The sequence below is a fragment of the Cupressus sempervirens genome, chromosome 4 (genome assembly GCF_028749045.1).
Source record: "Cupressus sempervirens isolate cs-2001-9-10 chromosome 4, ASM2874904v1, whole genome shotgun sequence".
Lineage (NCBI taxonomy): Eukaryota > Viridiplantae > Streptophyta > Pinopsida > Cupressales > Cupressaceae > Cupressus > Cupressus sempervirens.
The window spans coordinates 329,475,763-329,494,180 of NC_143121.1; the positions used below are offsets into that span (position 1 = coordinate 329,475,763).

The 18,418-nt window shown below is 35.9% G+C and overlaps 2 protein-coding genes across 2 annotated transcripts in view; both read left to right on the plus strand.

Annotated features, from left to right (window-relative positions):
• LOC149561363 (glycosyltransferase BC10-like) overlaps nt 1–18,418 on the plus strand; it is a 144,817-nt gene that overhangs the window by 28,114 nt on the left and 98,285 nt on the right. The window lies entirely within an intron of this gene.
• Nucleotides 10,256–11,062, plus strand: LOC149561364 (uncharacterized). The gene is made up of 3 exons (XM_089825105.1): nt 10,256–10,481; nt 10,607–10,794; nt 10,901–11,062. Exons 1-3 carry the CDS (start codon nt 10,312–10,314, stop codon nt 11,059–11,061), a joined length of 519 nt encoding a protein of 172 aa, XP_089681231.1. The 5' UTR covers nt 10,256–10,311; the 3' UTR covers nt 11,062.

The following is an 18,418-nucleotide window of genomic DNA, read 5'->3' on the forward strand; positions in this document are numbered from 1 at the left end:
ATTACTGTGGTACAAGAGATTTTGGTGCCGTGTTACTTTAGTTTTTAGTTTTTGAGTCTATAGTTTTGTTACATAATTCCCTGACATATTTATATTGTATTTTCATTCTTCATGATGATACTTGAATGATCATTGTGTGAAAACTTCAAATGGATCTATATTTGGTTTCATCTCTATGAGAGCTATGCACGATTCTTGAAAAGATCTAAGCTATGATTATGAAGAAGCCAATAAAAGTATCTTCTTTTGGTGGGCTGGGTTGTTTCTCTTGGGCAAGAGGATTTTTCCCAGGATAACTGGCAATTTTATGTTTTTACTTGTTCTCTTTGATTTCATTTATTGCCTATCTATATTCTGGTTCAAAAATTAACAAGGTCAATATCATTGTATCTTTATATAGCTTAGTACCTACCATCTACTTTATATATTATCTTTTTTGGCATATCATAATTAATAGATAATTTCAGGACCATGAACCATATCTAAGTTATGTGTATACAATCGTGGGAGAAGGAAATATTGAGACATATCATTGCATTGTCGTTTTGAAGACCATTCAAGAATCTCAAAAAATATTCTAAGGAGTTGAAAAATGTTTTCAACAAGACAACCTAGACGTCTTAAGGAAAGGGGAGTAAATCAAATCAAAGTCATCTACTTTCAAAACTTGAAGTTGCCTGTCGAAAAATATGTTATTGAAACGACAATTATCCTTGCAGATAACTTCGTTAGCTGATTGGATTGTTCTGACACAACTATCAAGAAATTGTGAACTGTCGATAATTAGGTATTCACGCTCCTTGCATGTTACCATTTGAATCCATTATTTTTATGGCCCATGTTGATAACTAACTCTTTCTTGTTGGCACCATTGTTTCAAAGCTTTTAAATGGGTAGATTATGTGTAGAGGAGTTATTGTTGAAAACATGAGAAGCAGAGTAGGGTAATGTATATAAGATTATATTATATTATTATTTACTTATTTTTCATATTTTAATTTCATTATTATATCCTATTTTAGAAAGGGGACATTCCAATCCACCCTGTCCAAAATTTCTTGTCCTCAAGCAATGCCAATTTTATTTAAATCTTTGAATGTGAGCTGCTTTATTGTGCAACTATGATATTAACCAAGGCATTGAAAATTAGCAAGGTTTTTCTTATCACTTTGAGACAAGGAACAAGGTCATCTTGCAATATCATCAAAGCAATTTGGATTGACCCTATGTTTGCACAATTGCATGCTCACATATATGACCTCAAGTGTAACTAACTCATGTTTTGATTCACTCTAGTTATTCTCATATTTTAGATTAAATAAAAATATATAGCCAAACATAGAGCATACACTTGAAAACACAAGGTATGCACATGAATGTATGAAGACATAGACCATACATGCAATATACACACAATTATATCCAGAAACAAAGCATACACACATGCACATGCATTTTTTGATCCTTCTTATTGTCTAGATTGCATTATCGCTTAATCTTTACCTATGATATCTCAATATTTTGATATGGAAACAAATGGGCAAGGGAAAAAGGACACACCTTTTCTTTGTATATAATTTGCATTTTCATATAGTATAGAAATAATCTTACGATAGATGGAGCTTGACAACCACCAAGACATCCAACCACCATGTAGACACCTAAGCTATGATGATACCTACAAGTGACCCAAAGACGTTCACTTGTACATATCACCACATCTAGTTATCTATATGATGGACTGATGGCTTGATGACTTCATGACTAGTTTTGGCCACTGTCATCATTTGATCACCATCATGTTGTGCACGACATTGATTTTAAATATGCAAATGCCATCAGCATACATGCATCCATCCATGACATCCCATACACTCCATCATATACATATGCGTAACATACAATGACATCCCATACAATCCATCATACTCAAATGCATAAAATACATTAACATACATACATATACTGTTAAGGATGTACCTTGAATTAGATTGTAACATATTGTAAATCATATATATATATATATATATATATATATTGATGTAGAGGGACACCTCTTTAAAACCTTTTTTGGGATTAAAACTCAAGAGGCTTCAATAATGGACATTTGCAACCAAATTAATGAGCTAGACAACATCAAAATGCTCCAAATATTTACTCATAAATTTTACAAATTAAAGGATATCACAATTCCATTTTATGAGATTGATTTTGGATGAGTTAAACACATTTTTCTCAATTTATAGCCCACTTCAATTAGTGGAATAAAATTTATGAAGCTTTTTCTAAAACTGCTACCATGAAAATCAGGTTCGACCAGTCTTCACTAAAATGACTATAACTTTTTCAAATCGTGATGAAATTCAACCAAACCAAAAAAAAGAAGAAGATAACTAAAATACCTTTCCAAAAATATAAGTTGCAGATCTATAGCTATTCATATGTGCTTGTACGAACACAAACAACTGTCGGATGTCTGAAAAAATAACTCTGAAATTTATCATAAAACTCACAAAAATAAACTTCTCTTTATTTTACCTCTTCTTTCAGCTTCTCCAGCCATTACATTATGAAAATCACAACCAATACATGATATTTTAATGCCTTTTCATTTCCTCTAACTTATTTTCTACCTCCTTTGACTCTTGACCTTCCTCTTTACATCAACTTTGCATATTGTCAACTTTTTATGATAATATTTTATTACATATTTGAAGACTTTTGCAATTTCCCATAAATGACTTTGAAACTTTATATAACCCCTACTAAGATATCAAGATAGCCTATATATGACATTTTATGACATTTTACCCTTCCATGGGTTTATTTACATATTTTGACCATACTAGACAACTTAGACAATCTATTACAAAAGGTTACCAACTTCTTGGGAACCCTTTATTCAAGGGATTAGTGCACAACCTAAACTAACAAAATTTGAATAACTTAAGAATCACCACAATCAGGGAGAATCAAGATTAATTACAAGAGGGATTAGTCTGAATAAACAAGGAGAAATACAAGCCCTACATGCAAAAACAAACAGTAAAGGAAAGAAAATAAATTTTAAACAAAGAAGAATAACCAAACCTACAAGAAGAGAGATATGTCTAAAATACAATGCTACAAGTGTGATAAATTTGGACACACTACATGTATTGCCCGGGAAGATAAAAAATTCATGCCTCTATAGTTGAAGTCAAGGAGGCTGAAAATTCACTGTTCTTTTTAGCCTTATCAAGTGAACTAAACACTAACAAGAATACTTGGATAATTGATAGTGGAGCATCTCGACACATAACAGGATTCAAAGACCAACTCGAAACTTTTGAAGGACACCCAATTGAAGAAGTTAGAATAGGGGATAACTCTACCTATCCAATGAAGGGAATTGGGACCTGTTCAATACAATTGAAAACTGGAGTTACTCTACAACTAAAAGATGTACTATTCGTACATCAAGAGGAATTTGGTATCCATCTCTGACCTATCAGACCAAGGATATCGAGGCACTCTTTAAGAAGATAAGGTTCTATCTTGCCTAAGAATTCTAACATTAAGACTACAATCACCATAGGTTTAGAAATGGAATTTTATATAAACTTTGCAATAATCAAAACCTAGCCTTAAATTATGAAATTTCCAAAACTAATGAGTTTTGGCACAAAAGGCTAGGACACCTCCATTTTCGTGCCTTTCCCTCTATAGAAAATATTGTGACCAACTTACCTACTCTAAAATTTGAACATGTTGGAACCTGCAAAGGATGTGCTTTAGGAAAGAATTCCAAAGAATCTTTTCCATATAATGAACATAAATCAAAAGTTGCATTTGAACTTATTCACATTAATTTTTGTGGGTCCATTGAAGTATTATTGAAATTTAAAGAGTTTAAAGAATTAGTTAAAGATCAAACTAGAAAGTAAACTAAAACTCTTAGAAAGAATTCTGCATTTCTATTAGGATTAAGAGGGAGTAGACGATACCTTTTAATCCACAATAGAATGGAGTGGCATAAAGGAAAAATAGAACCATCATTGACGCCACTAAAGCCATGATGCAATCTTCACAGATCATTCTAGGCCGAAGTCTCAAATATGGTAGTGTACATTCAATATAAATGTCCCCATTTAATCTTAGAAAATATAACATCTAAAGAAGCTTTCATAGGAAACAAACTAGATTTAAGTCACTCAAGAATTTTTGGTTGTCTTGTATATATTCATGTTCTTAAAGAAAAGAGGTCCAAACTAGAATCCTCAGGCAAGAAAGGCATATTTGTTGGTTACATTGAGTCCTCTAAAGCCTACAAAGTATATATTCTTGGACAAAGAACTATTGAAACCAACAGAGATGTTAAACTTAAAAAAAATGTTGCATATAAATTTTCTAAAAATATTGAAGAATCAAATGATGAACCAACTACATAATTAAATGAAAACCTTATTGTTGAGATTTAGAGGAAGAACTATTTAGAAGGTCATGAATCCATATCATCTAATCCTAAAAATGCGGAAATCCCAAAACAACGAGAAAATACCACTATGGGCAAGGAGGATGATTGAAGAAAATAATGTAGCCCCTGAAGAAATCTTTAGAGAAAGTAAGAAAACAAGAAGTCACTCATACTATGTTGCACTTATAACTGAGCTCATCAAATCTGAACCATCAAATGTTGAAGAGGCCTTAAGATGCCAAGCTTGGAAAGATGCTATGATTGAGGAATATCAATCTATGTTGAAAAATGATGTTTAGGATATCTGTAACAAACGGATTTTCATAACAAAATAAAGGTGAACTAGAAAGAGTTTTCCTCAACAAATTATTGAACAAATATAATGAACTCCTTTTCATGGGACATTAACTGCTTTTAACTACCAACAATTAACTGAAATAACAAAGCTCAACCGAAATAACTATATCAATGATCAACTGTAATAACAATTAACTAAAATAACAAAGCTCAACTAAAATAACTATATCAATGATCAACTGTAATAACAATTAACTGAATTAACTATAACAATGATCAACCGTAATAACTATAATAACGATTACTGTCTTTTCATACATATAAGTAAAGTAAATGCTTAACATGAAAAAGAAAGAACATACAGGAAATATCTGGTGAGTCTTTACTTGGTTGTGCAAGCCTCGGCTTTCGGTAAGAGGAGAAGCATTGACTTAGGCTTAACCTCTCAACCTCAGACCATATTTATCCCCACACAATCTATTGAATAGAAAGGCCCTCCCTACTCTGCGATCAGACTTGAGATACTTTTAGTCTAGCCACCTGAGCATTTCGGTGTTTAGAATGTCCGCACAGTTATGGTCGGACATGTTTGAATAACTGGCTCTATTGACATCAATTGATCATAGATCGAAAACATGCCTTATAACGACCTTGGCCAAGGTTTTCTGATGGGTTCATTGACCCAATCACCATCGCTCGACTTTATAGTAGGGGAACAATAATATGGTCGAACATGAGCTATTAAATGATATTAATTTAGATTTATTCTATCATGTCTGACTTTTCTTTCCATGTCATTGCAGATTCCATCTCACCTCTTCACCTTTTCCATGGTTATACAGCTGATGAGTCCTAGGTGCTCGAATCTCAGAGCAATCGGCTCTGTTTGTTGATTCTCAACTGATTTATGAATACTATATGTTTCCGACTTATCGCAATCTGTGATTTGAGGAATGTGTTCTTTAAGACTTGCAAAAAAACATCATTTGATTCTGTTTTCTAGTGGCATAAATAAATCATAATTTCATAGCATGGTTACTTAGCTTATATTTGCCATCAACAACTCTTAACTTAGAGAAGGTCTAATCCTGTGATATTAAGCAAGATATTTTGCATCATGATATAAACTTTAGCTTACTGCTATATAAATTGGAATGCTGTAACAACTGATAAAGAAATCATATTGCGTTTTTGGTTAATCGCGTAACCTGGTATAATTTGAAAGAAAGAATGGAGTCTTGTTGGATGTTCAACAACCGACCTCAAAAAAGATCTTGAATGCTAAATTCCAGTATGAATATTACTCATGATTTCAGCAGAACATTAGTATAACCAGGAATTGTGGAAGGGAAACAATGCAATGGTTACTAAATGATAATTGCAAAGATAGTGAGTGCTATGATAAACGTGGTCAGATAATATGAAGAAGCTGGGTGATAAACAAGGAAGTCGGGCGCTTGAACAAGGAAGTCAGGTGATGGAAAAATGAATGTATTTCGCCTCTCTCGACTTCATAATATAAAAAGATTATATGTCTCTTTGGCTTCCAACAAACCGTAACATAAAAAGAAGTGTCTTGGCTCTTGGACGCCAAATAAATATGCCAAGTGTTCATTTGGTGTCTAGCAAGAAAATGAATAAAAAGATGGAAAAAGATTTGAAGGTTACAAATCGAAAATAATTATGGTTTATATCTATCTATATGCACATAGATATACTTGTGAGGTGGCATCATATTATTATAAAAAAATAATATTATGGTGTCACTTTATTCTTATATCTATGTGTACGTACATAGGTATATATTATAATGATATGGAGAAAAGATCAATAAAAAACTTTTGAGGTACTATTATTTTTAATTAAATTAATTTATGTTTTAAATTGTTTATTTAATAGCTCATGTGGCTCCTTCAGTTGTATCCTGAAGTTCAAGTCGTTAGGTCCTTACCAAGGCAATTTAAGGTCATACTTGTCAACCTGATAATTGGACTAAGCTAGTATCCCATTCCATTGATCTCGTTTAGTAATACTTCCCCCCTTCATCTTCTCATGCAATCACCCGAGCAATATTTCCATAATAATAACAAGTTCCATAATAATTTTCATAATATCATTTAATATAGATAAAGAGTTTAATTATTAACCATAATTCCAAAATCAAGCAACTGCTAAACATCACATGACAAATAATGAATGATGACCATCTTCATTAAATAGTTAACATAATGAATACAACGACTATAAATAACTACCTACTTCACATGATTATGAAAGAAAAATCCATTCAATCTAACGGCTATGAATAAATAAATTTAAAATTAGGTCAAAATTTGAGATGTAACATGATCACTCTCCACACGTGCACTAACAATCTCGCACATTTCCACCAACAAGGTACTGCCACTAGGTACCTCTACCAATACCTCCTTTGAAGAAGCAGAAGCCATTGCTATATCAAACTCCTCGCATGTCTCCACTTCCCCCTCATCTATAAGTCCTTGTAAATAACAATCTTGGGACCCATAATCATCCAATAGTCGCTCTGAGTCATCACAAAACATCTCATATGATATACCGGATTCCCTACAACATGAATTATCATCACGTGAAACATCAGAGATCTCCACATCATTAGTATCAATATTGTCCAACTGAGACCCCTCTGCTATTATCTACTGTTGCATACATGACTCAATGTCATCATGTGAATCAATAACACTAAGTCATCTACATCACCCGATTTCTTCGTAACACTTAAATCATGATTTGCATAATTGGGCAGGTCCATGCCCTCATCCTCCCCACTTGATAAATTTGTTGTCTCTTGTATTGACCCAACACTATGACAACTGCCATAAAAATCAGAGTTGTCAGTGCTCATATCATCCTCGCAGTCTTCAAAAACAACACTCTTTTCAAGAGAGTTTAAACTAGCGGTGGTATCAACCATAGATGTTAGTATTGCCGATTAATCGGTGATACTAGAAAAAATCGCGATTTTTTGGGTCAAGCGATTTAGTCGCCCCAAAAATCGTGATTTTTTTTTGCAGATTTTTTCAAAAAAATTGCAGATTAATAGGCGATTAATCGCCCAAAAATCGTGATTTCTTGGAAAAAAATCGCCCGTGCCTGGCAGTCACATAAAGTGACGAAAAAACATATTTTTTTCATTCAGTTTTTAAATTGCTTAGGGCGTTTTGGAGAGGAGAGGATAGAGGAGAAGTTCTTGGCAAGCAAGAGGCGGAATCAAGTGCATTTGGAGGCCTTTTGATTCGATTTCTTTGTTACTAGGTAAGTGATTTGAATCTTTGTTTTTTATTTTTACAAGAGATTGTATTTTTTTTTCTTGCATGTAAATGGATAAAAATACATTCCTAATTAGTTAGGAATGCATTTGATGAATGTAAGCAAGATTAAATGCATTCATTTGCATTTTTTTCCATTCTAGATCGAATTTATGTTAGAAATTTGCACTTTTTTGAAAAATTTGAAACCCTAGCAGCTAGTTTGTTTGAATGTTATTTGGATTTCAATTTATTGGCGCTGTTATTGGGATGTTGCTTGAATTCTTTGTTTAAATGTTAACTTTGATCTTGTTATAATTTATTTATAGTTTTTAAAAAAAAATTGTATGCGTAAGGCAGCCCGTAGCAGTTTTAAATGGCAGACAAATGGCCATTGACTCCATGGCCTTCAGGCTACATTGGCACTAGGCCAAAGAATGCGAGAGATCACGCATGGAAATATGCCTATGAAGCACCCGATGAACCAACCAAAGTGATTTGCATTCGATGTGAAAAAGTAATATCCGGGGGCATTTACTGGTTCAAATATCACATCGCAAGGATCTCAAAACATGATATGAATCCTTGTGAGAGTACAACAGAAGAAATAAAAAGGTTTGCAAATGCCTTGCTCGCAGCTGGAGAGCAAAAAAAATTGCAAAGAGAGCGGAATAAATTGCATGTCAGGGTAGCCATAGCAGAGACCCAGGGCAGTTTCGTTGATGTTCAAGAAGAGGAGGCAGCCATTGAGAGCATGGCCGGCTTTTATCGTGGGCCGTGTGTCCGCAAATAGGGTGGTTTTTCTTTCACGAGTTCCGCTGCCGCTCCCACTCCCACTCCTACACCTCCTAGCACTTCTGCACCATCAGGATCAGCAGGTGCTTCTGGGATAGGGAGCTATTTTGTGCCGAGGCACACACCTAGTGCACAACCTTCGTGAGAGGCCACTAGATGGAATAAGGAGGTCCAGGACCAGGTGGACAATGCACTAGCAGATTTCTGGGTTTTCAACAACCTTCCTATTAGTGTTGTTGATAGTCCCTATTGGGAGGCTTTGGCCACAGGGTTGACAGTTGCAAGAAAGGGGTACAAGTCCCCTTCTCGTTTTGTGTTGGGTGGCAGGTAAGCGAATAATTTTATTACACTCGATTTCTTTTTAATTTTTAACTTTTTACTTAGTTCGATATTATAATTAATTTCTCTAGAAATTAGAATGTTGATTACTAAAGTCTAAATCAATTTAAAATTACTAAGAATCTAAGACATAACTAAATTTTGTTTTTGTAGGCTTATTGGAACTGCTGTTGAGAGGGCCAAAGCATTTTTTGAGGAATAGAAACAAGAATGGACAAAATTTGGTTGCACCATTCTTTCTGACGGGTGGACGGATGGGAAGAGCAGGACCGTAATTAATTTTTTGGCCTGCTATAATGATAATGTGGTGTTCCTGAAATCAATCGATGCCTCCAGCAAGGTAAAAAATGCTTAGACATTGGCATTAATGTTGGAGAACATGGTCTTAGAGATTGGCATTGAAAATCTGGTGCAAATCATCATAGACAATGCTGCTGCATATGTATCAGCAGGTAAACCGTAATTTTATGTTGCATGTGCATTATGAATTTCACAACAAGAATTATTAATAGTTTGATATTTTTGAAAAGTTGGAAACTAATTAGTATTTGCTTTTACAATTGGCAAGAAAAATCCTACAACAGAGGCACCCCACTCTCTTTTGGACCCCGTGTGCAGCACATGTCCTTGGCCTTCTTTTGGAGGACATGGGCAAACTTGAGTGGGTCACTCCAATTGTGGAGGATGCAAGGCGGGTGACAAAATACATATACAATCACCCATGGGTCCTTAGCCTGATGAGAGAGCACACTTATGGCAAAGAAATTGTTAGGCCTGCCGTCACAAGGTTTGCAACGATTTTCTTGACGTTGCAAAGCATTCTCGATAATTTGGTTTCTTTGAAGCAAATGTTTTTTTCCAAAAAATGGCTTGATTCCACATTTTCAAAGAAGAGTGAAGGAGAGAATGTTGTGCGGATTGTGTTTGATAAATATTTTGCAGATAAGGCCAATGAAATAGTAAAGGTAACTACAAAACTTTAAGTTTTAGTTTACACTTTACAACTTTATAACATACTAAGTTTGTAACTCAAGTAAATAGTAATTTTGTAACTTGTCAACTAATTTCAAATTTATAGTGCAGGTGTTTGAGCCTTTAGTCAGAGTTCTGCGTTTGGTTGATGAAGACCAAACGCCAATGGGTGAACTATATGAGGCCATGGACAAGGCCAAAGAATTTGTCAAAAATTACTACAAGGGGGAAAGCATCAAATATGAACCCATTTGGCAGATCATTGATAGAAGGTGGAATAATCAGCTCCACCAACTCATTCATGCAGCAGGATATTTCCTTAACCCACGTTTTAGGTACACCGTAAGCTCATTCTTACTCAAATTTAAGTTAACAAAGACTTGAGTTCATTTTGCTTTCGTAGGGTGTTGGGTGTGTACTAAAATTGTAAGACTTATTTGTTTTTGGTTTTTGGTTTTAGGGCTGATGGTACATATGCAGATCCTGATGGAGAGTTCATCAGAGGCCTAAGTGAGTGCATCCAAAAGATGGTAACCAGCGAGGAAACAAGAGATAAAATCATTGCTGAGCAGGAGATCTTCACTTCAGCAGCGGGCAAGGTGTTCTCCACTCCTTTCTACAAGAGAGCAAGGCTTACACAAACCCCAGGTAATACATTTGCAAACTTTTGAATCTCAAATGCTAAATTAACATTTATGTTTCACTTTTTGTTATCTATTAGTATTTTCTAACTTGTACAATTTTTGTGATGCAGTGGCTTGGTGGACCACTTGGGGTGCAAGCACTCCAAATCTTGCAAAATTTGCTCTCAGAATCCTATCACAGCCTTGCAGTGCATCACACGGTGAGCACAATGGAGTTTGTTTGAGGCCATCCACACAAAAAAGAGAAACAGGTTGTCCCAAAAGAGGATGAATGACATGGTCTATGTGCAATATAATCTTAAATTGCGCATGAAAAGGGCACAACAAGATCCTCTTGGGCCAATCGATTTGGATGAGATAGATCTTTATTATGATTGGACGGCACAGGAGCAGGCTCCCTTATTTACACAGGAGGACATCTCCAATTTGGAGAGGGAGGCCGCGAAGGAGGCTGCAGAGGAGGAAGGGGGTGGAACTGGATATGACATCGATTTGGATGACATCGAGGAGGGCGATGATGAGGATGATGACATTGAGCTTATTGTAGAGGACCTTGACATCTTGCGCGCAACGAATGTGGAGCTACCGACATCTAGTTCTATAGCTACACCATCTTCTGCATTGGCATAGACACAGACACAGACACAGACACAAGCACAGACCCTGTGGGGTTCTAGTTCTAGAGCTTTACCCTCTCCCGCACTCGCTAGTAAAGTGACTGGGAAGAGGAAGATGTAGTCCTGTATTTGACATTTGTACTTATTTGTAGTCATGTTGATGTGCTTATTTGAACTCTTTACATTTGACACTTTATTTATGAGAATACAACTTCTCATGTGTTGTGAACTTGTTAGTTGTGATGTGAATATCAGGATTTAACTGTGTGATTTTTGAGTCAAAGTCGATGACCCATGTTTCATGAGTAGTGATTCAACATGAATCCATCTCTCATGAGAATAAATGGAACACTTAGCACTCATTGGATCTAGGTGATGCTCACAGGGGTGAAGCACCGGGACTTCTCGGGAGGTCACCCATCCCAGTACTACTCTGGCCTGAGCGCGCTTAATTGCGGAGTTTCCTCCACAGTTAAACCCAAAGCTTGCAACCCCATTTGCAAAACCTTCACCAAGTGTTGTGCCTTATGAACCATTCATTAGAAAGCCCCTTAAGCTCATCAATTGATAAGTAGGAGATGATTTCCACAGCTAGTCAAATTGTGATGTGAATATCAGGATTTAACTGTGTGATTTTTGAGTCAAACTCGATGACCCATGTTTCATGAGTAGTGATTCAACATGAATCCATCTCTCATGAGAATAAATGGAACACTTAGCACTCATTGGATCTAGGTGATGCTCACAGGGGTGAAGCAGCGGGACTTCCCGGGAGGTCACCCATCCCAGTACTACTCTGGCCTGAGCGCACTTAACTGCGGAGTTTCCTCCACAGTTAAACCCAAAGCTTGCAACCCCATTTGCAAAACCTTCACCAAGTGTTGTGCCTTATGAACCATTCATTAGAAAGCCCCTTAAGCTCATCAATTGATAAGTAGGAGATGATTTCCACAGCTAGTCAAATTGTGATGTGAATATCAGGATTTAACTATGTGATTTTTGAGTCAAACTCGATGACCCATGTTTCATGAGTAGTGATTCAACATGAATCCATCTCTCATGAGAATAAATGGAACACTTAGCACTCATTGGATCTAGGTGATAGTAATTTACAACTTGTCACTACTTACTTGTTAGTAATATACCGATTAATAACTCTTTTTGCATTGATATATATCTAAACATGATTGTTTCTTATGTATTGTTAGTAATTAAGTCATTAGATGCAAAAAAAATTGAATTCTGTAAAAAATCGCATTTTTTTATTAAAATTTAGTGGTTTTTGAGTTCCCAATGTTTTTCCCGATTTTTTGCCGATTTTTCCTGATTTTTCCCGATTAAACATTTTCAGGCCTACGCGATTAATCTCCTCAAGCGATTTTTACATCAATGGTATCAACAACCTCTTCCACACTCCCCCTATCGGCTACACTATCAACATGATCAAATACGATTCCGCTGTCCTAAGATTCAGACCTTGTGTCACTGACATTTTCATAACCATTAACTAGAGTGAGGCTGCCATCAATGGTAGTGAACATGTCATCATTGTTTTCTTGTTCACTAACTCTGGTCTCATCAAGATGTTGATTCTCGGTGTGGCTGTCCTATAGCAAATTGATCATATCTACGTGTCCTTGCAGAGAGTCACTAACATCATGTATGCAAGATGGATTAGTGGCTGCTCCACTAAGCACATGATCATCTTCACCATGATCCCTAGTTGCTGAAAACTCATGGTGAAGACTTTTGGATATCTCACCTGTGAAAACCTCAAGTTTCTTTTCTTGCATTCTCGGTGAGGAAGACTTTTTAAAAATGGAAACCATATACCTTGCACAATTATCTGGAGTTACCAGATTCAAGAGTAATACATCCCATCTGTTTCTGATTTTCTCTAAGCTTTTCCATAATTACCATCAGGGCATTTGTTTGCTTCCTGAGATTACCCTTGCTATTCAACTAGTTTCTGTATTTACTGGATTTCCTATATATGTTCATAACTGAAATAACTGCAAGAGTGTTGATCACTTACAAATCAAGCCTAGGAACTCAAAATTTCCAACCTCGTAGGATGGCAAGAAACTGCTCTGATACCACTGTAAGAACCCCAACCAGTTCTAACTTCAATTTTGGTGGTTTGACATTTTGTTAAACACTTAGCACACAAGCTCTGATACCATTGTAATGAGCCCTGCTGGCTCACTCTCACTCAATGCTTAAGAATTTGTATGGTTTTTTGAATTTTTTCAAATATATAAATGACAAAGCTTGTAATGCAAAGTAAAGAATAATTTGGAACAGCAACTGAACATTTCAATTGCAAATTTTCAAACTTGCAATTATTACAACGTAAGAAACATGTGCTTTAAACTTAATTTATTTCAGAACCTGGAAGTAGATGTTTGATATTTGGGAGTGAAGAAGAAGAATGAATTGCAGCTGAATATGTAATCCAATGCCAATGCTCTTTGGCAGATCAGTATTATATTCTCCAGAATTAAGACATCCCTCAGTAATGGCAACACCACAATATGAGAAAAGTAGCAGGTATAGTGTTTACAACGGTGCTAAGACAGACCAGTTCACACTCAAAGGAAACCCCAAACAACACCAACTTGTTGCACAGAATTCAAACACTAAGAAGTCATCCCACAACTCCAAACCACAGCAGTACGAGGTAATATAAATTGCAGTAAGTTACCCCTGAAAACACAGATTTTCATTTGCAGAAATAAGCCACCCCAATGTGCTATACTTTTCTCATGCATAGTGATCAATTTGATTCAAACCCTTGCATACAGACATCGAAACATCTTTGACATATTGCAGATCAGTATTCAGCTTAACTGGCACAATTCATTCATATATAAGACCAATTTAAAGTACAAAGAACTCAAAAGACATTTCTTCTTAGCTTGAAGAAATATCTCAAACCCTTGTCACCCAATTAAACATTCATACCACCATTTGAACCACAATTAGAGCCTCTATCTTGAAACTCTCACAGAAGATCAAATTCAGAAGTTATTTCACTTCCTCAAATGATTGCACAATTGAAGAATACCTGCTCTCCAATGGCTGAAGTTAAAACCTTGGTTTCTTCTTCTAATAAACTTCACCAATTTCAAAAAGCATACACCACATGAATACTCCATTTGCCTCTCACAAAGCAGTGCTTTTATAATAAATAAAGATGACTTCTTCAAGACGCCAAAAGCAAGTATCTTCTCTCACACACTTCTCGCTAAAGAGCTTCAAATGCTTCTTCAACACATCTTTCACTTAAAAATATTGCTTTTAAGGCTTAGGATCATATTCCATGTGAAATAGTGATTAATACCCCCACTAGGCGCCCAAAAGCAATTTATAAAACTTAATATATACCACTGGAAAGTGCTAGTATCATGATTGACTGAATAGAGCGCCCAGGCCTGCCAGAAATGGAAACCACCATCACTGACTTCCAAAAAATAGTAAGTTGATCACCAGGGTTCTGTTAATTTATAGGATCTCTGATAGAAATGATAACAGATTTATGTCAGACTTTACATACTTTGGGTTACTTGAATGGAATAAGTAAATACCTTCAGAATGCTTCTGATGCTGTGATTGGAATGCTGAATGCTGAGAGAAACGTAGTTTGTAATCTGTAGTGTTGCTTTGTTAATTCTGGGACTGCAAATATGTTATATCTTTCATATTGCCTTGTCCACCAATGAGAGTAACTATATATATAAATGTGAAGGGTTATGTTCCTGTAGGGGCATGACAAAGGCCACGTAGGGTCATGACCCTACGTGGTCATAAACAATTGTTTCATAATCACTTGGTAATTTAATCATGCCCAATAACATGTTCGATAATACTCTTAATGTATATCGATGGTAATACAAATGAAGCCCGATCCCTGATCAGTGATGATACTCAATAACTGAGGGTAATCCATTGTGAATCGGTAGCAGTAGTAATATCAATCGTGGCAATAACCCAATGTGAATCGGTAGCAATAGTAATTTACATGCCTGATTTGAATCATATCTTGTTTAAGTTGTATACATACATATTTGTACATATATACGTATGCATATTATCATGTGTATGTATGTGTATATATATATATATATATCAGAGCATAATAGATTCAAATACTCAATATTACATTGACTGATGGTGAACTTTCAACACTCTCTCTTTAGCAAGGGAGAATTAATAAAGAATCCAAATATTAGAATATCTACACATGATACATTATTTGACACTACAACTCTAAAAAATAGAGACTCGTCAAATAACATAAATCACAATGCTATGAACACTATCATTATTAAAATAATCTTTATGTTTCTTTTTAATTCTCACTATTGTATCTTATTATATCTCTGTAAATATTAGAATGTTTCTAATATTTAGGTGTAGTCTACAATAGAATGTTTCTATTCTATTCGACTCTCCTCTTTGTATATATAGATCATTTTGATCTCTGATTAATCAATCAAGTATTCTGCCATTTATGTTTGTAACATGGTATTAGAGCCAATGCTTCAAATTTTCTTTGAAATTTTTTTATTTCTTTTGAAATTATCTGATCTATATTTTCGAAATTATTTTTGAGTGTTTTATACAACCGGCTTAGGGTTTCTGCCTTGAAAAATTATTTTTGAATGTCATTTAGGGTTTCATTTTTTGAGGATCTGCAAATCGCGATTTTTTTCCAAGCAAATCGTGTCTGCACAACTCGCATTTGTTTTTGGTTGTTTCTTGTTTGCGAACCAGGGTTTCTCTCTTTCATAAATGTTTGGACCTGGCAACGTCTGCAATTGATGACCTGTTCCAGCAAAATTGCAACTTAAAACTCACGTTTTTTTGTGCATAACTTGCATTTCTTTTGACGACTCGGCCCTTTTTTAAACACTCGCGACTGCCCATGCCGTCATTTTTTGGAGTCAACGCAATAATCTTCCATGCCACATCTATGACAAAAATCAACATTTTTTTCTCCAAAAAAATCGCCATTTTCTTTAATTTTCTTCTTCCATTGCTATCAACTAGGGTTTTCTTCGAAACCCTAGTTTTTGACCTTGGAATTTTTTTTTGTTTTCAAATTCTTGGTGGGTTTTTTGAGATCTCAAATGGGACTTCATCAGATTTTTGTGGGTGCCTTGATTTTTGTGCCTCAATTTTCGAGCCAGCAGATTCAAATTTCGACAGCGTATTATTTTTGGGTTTTTCGAGCTCTTGTTTCTATACTTCGATTTTTTTAGGTCTTTCATTTTCTCACCTCGAAGTTTGTGCCATTTGAGATATTCGCATATTATGAGCATCTGTATCAGCAACATCAGAAGTTAGAGTCAATTAAAAGGCAAGCCAATGCTGCCCAACACTCAGAGTAGAAAGAATCTATCTACCATGCTTTTATGGCCAGCATACCTATAGATCATGTGAAATCTTCTGCTTGGTACATAGATTCCGGTGCCTCCCAACATTTCACTCATAGGTGTGATTGGTTTGTTGAATTCACTCCCTATTCTAACATAGTAATCTTTGGAGGCGGTGAAGAATACAATATTGTCGGCAAGGGCAATGTTCAGATTCAGTTCGGAGGAAAAAGACTCATGTTCCTCAATGTATGTTATGTTCCTGGCATGAAACATAATCTTTTGTCTGTTACTCAGATTATGAAGCACTCCCCTTAGTTGGATGTCATTTTCAGTGGAAACAAGTGTTCGATTATTGATCGTGCGTCTCGCACTACACTTGCTGTCGGTCTTGAGGATCATAGTTTTTATAGGCTTGTAGATTTAGGCGAATCCCTTGAGCGTGCCTTCATCACCAAATCATCTGCTCTCAGCAGCCTCTGGCATCAGCGATACGGTCACCTGAATATTCAATATCTAGCACAACTTGCTCAAGATAATTTAGTCCATTGCCTACTTGATATCCAGACCTAGAACCATCGCGTTTGCGGAGTGCAACATAGGACACCATTTAAGGATGGTGAATCATGGCAGGCATCTAGAGTACTCCAGCTGGTCCATGATGATTTATGTGGTCCTATGAATATTCTTGTTACTGGGAACAAGTACTTCTTACTCTTTGTGGATGATTTCAATAGCAAAATGTGGGTATATTTTCTTAAGCAAAAATCAGATGCTTTTCCTGTATTTCAGCAATTTAAAGCTCTAGTAGAAAAAGAGTCTGGTTCCTCTATCCGTACTCTTAGGACAGATAATTGGGGGAAATTCTGTTCTTCTGCTTTCTCTACCTTCTGTACTACTCATGGCATTAGACGTCTGTTCACCACACCTTACACCCCTTAGCAAAATGGTGTTGTAGACTGTCGAAACCGTACCATCACAGAAATGGCTAGGGCTATGCTAGAACATAGAAATGTTCCCAGAAAATATTGGGCAGAAGCAGTATCCATAGCTGTCTACCTTCTTAACCGGTCACCCACCCTTGTAGTTAACCATAAGACTCCTGAGGAAGCCTGGTCTAGTCGCAAACCTAGGATCAACCATTTGGAAGTTTTTGGCTCTCTAGCATATGTATGGATTCTTGATGCCAAACGCACTAAGTTGGATTCCAAAAGCCAAAAACTCATGTTTACAGGATACAGTCACACACATAAGGCATACAGACTGATTGATGTAAATACTGATCATTTAATCTTCAGTCGTGATGTTGTGTTTGATGAGGAACTTGGACCATTTCTCCTCTCTACCTCCCCGCCACATTCCGAGATTCAGTCTTTAGCAATCTCTGACTTGGGTTCTTCTATTTTATACGAGTCATCTGATGCTACTGATACACCACCTCAACCACTTCTAGATAATATAGCTCCTGCTCTTGCTCCTCATCCAGCTATTCCAATAGCATCTGATATTGGCTCCTCGACTCGTCGGCCAAAATGGTGGGCTCAAATGATTAGTGATCTTCGTCCTAATGAACTCATTGAGGGTAGGACCTCTAGAAATAAGAGCATTCAACACAACACAGTTAATATTGCTC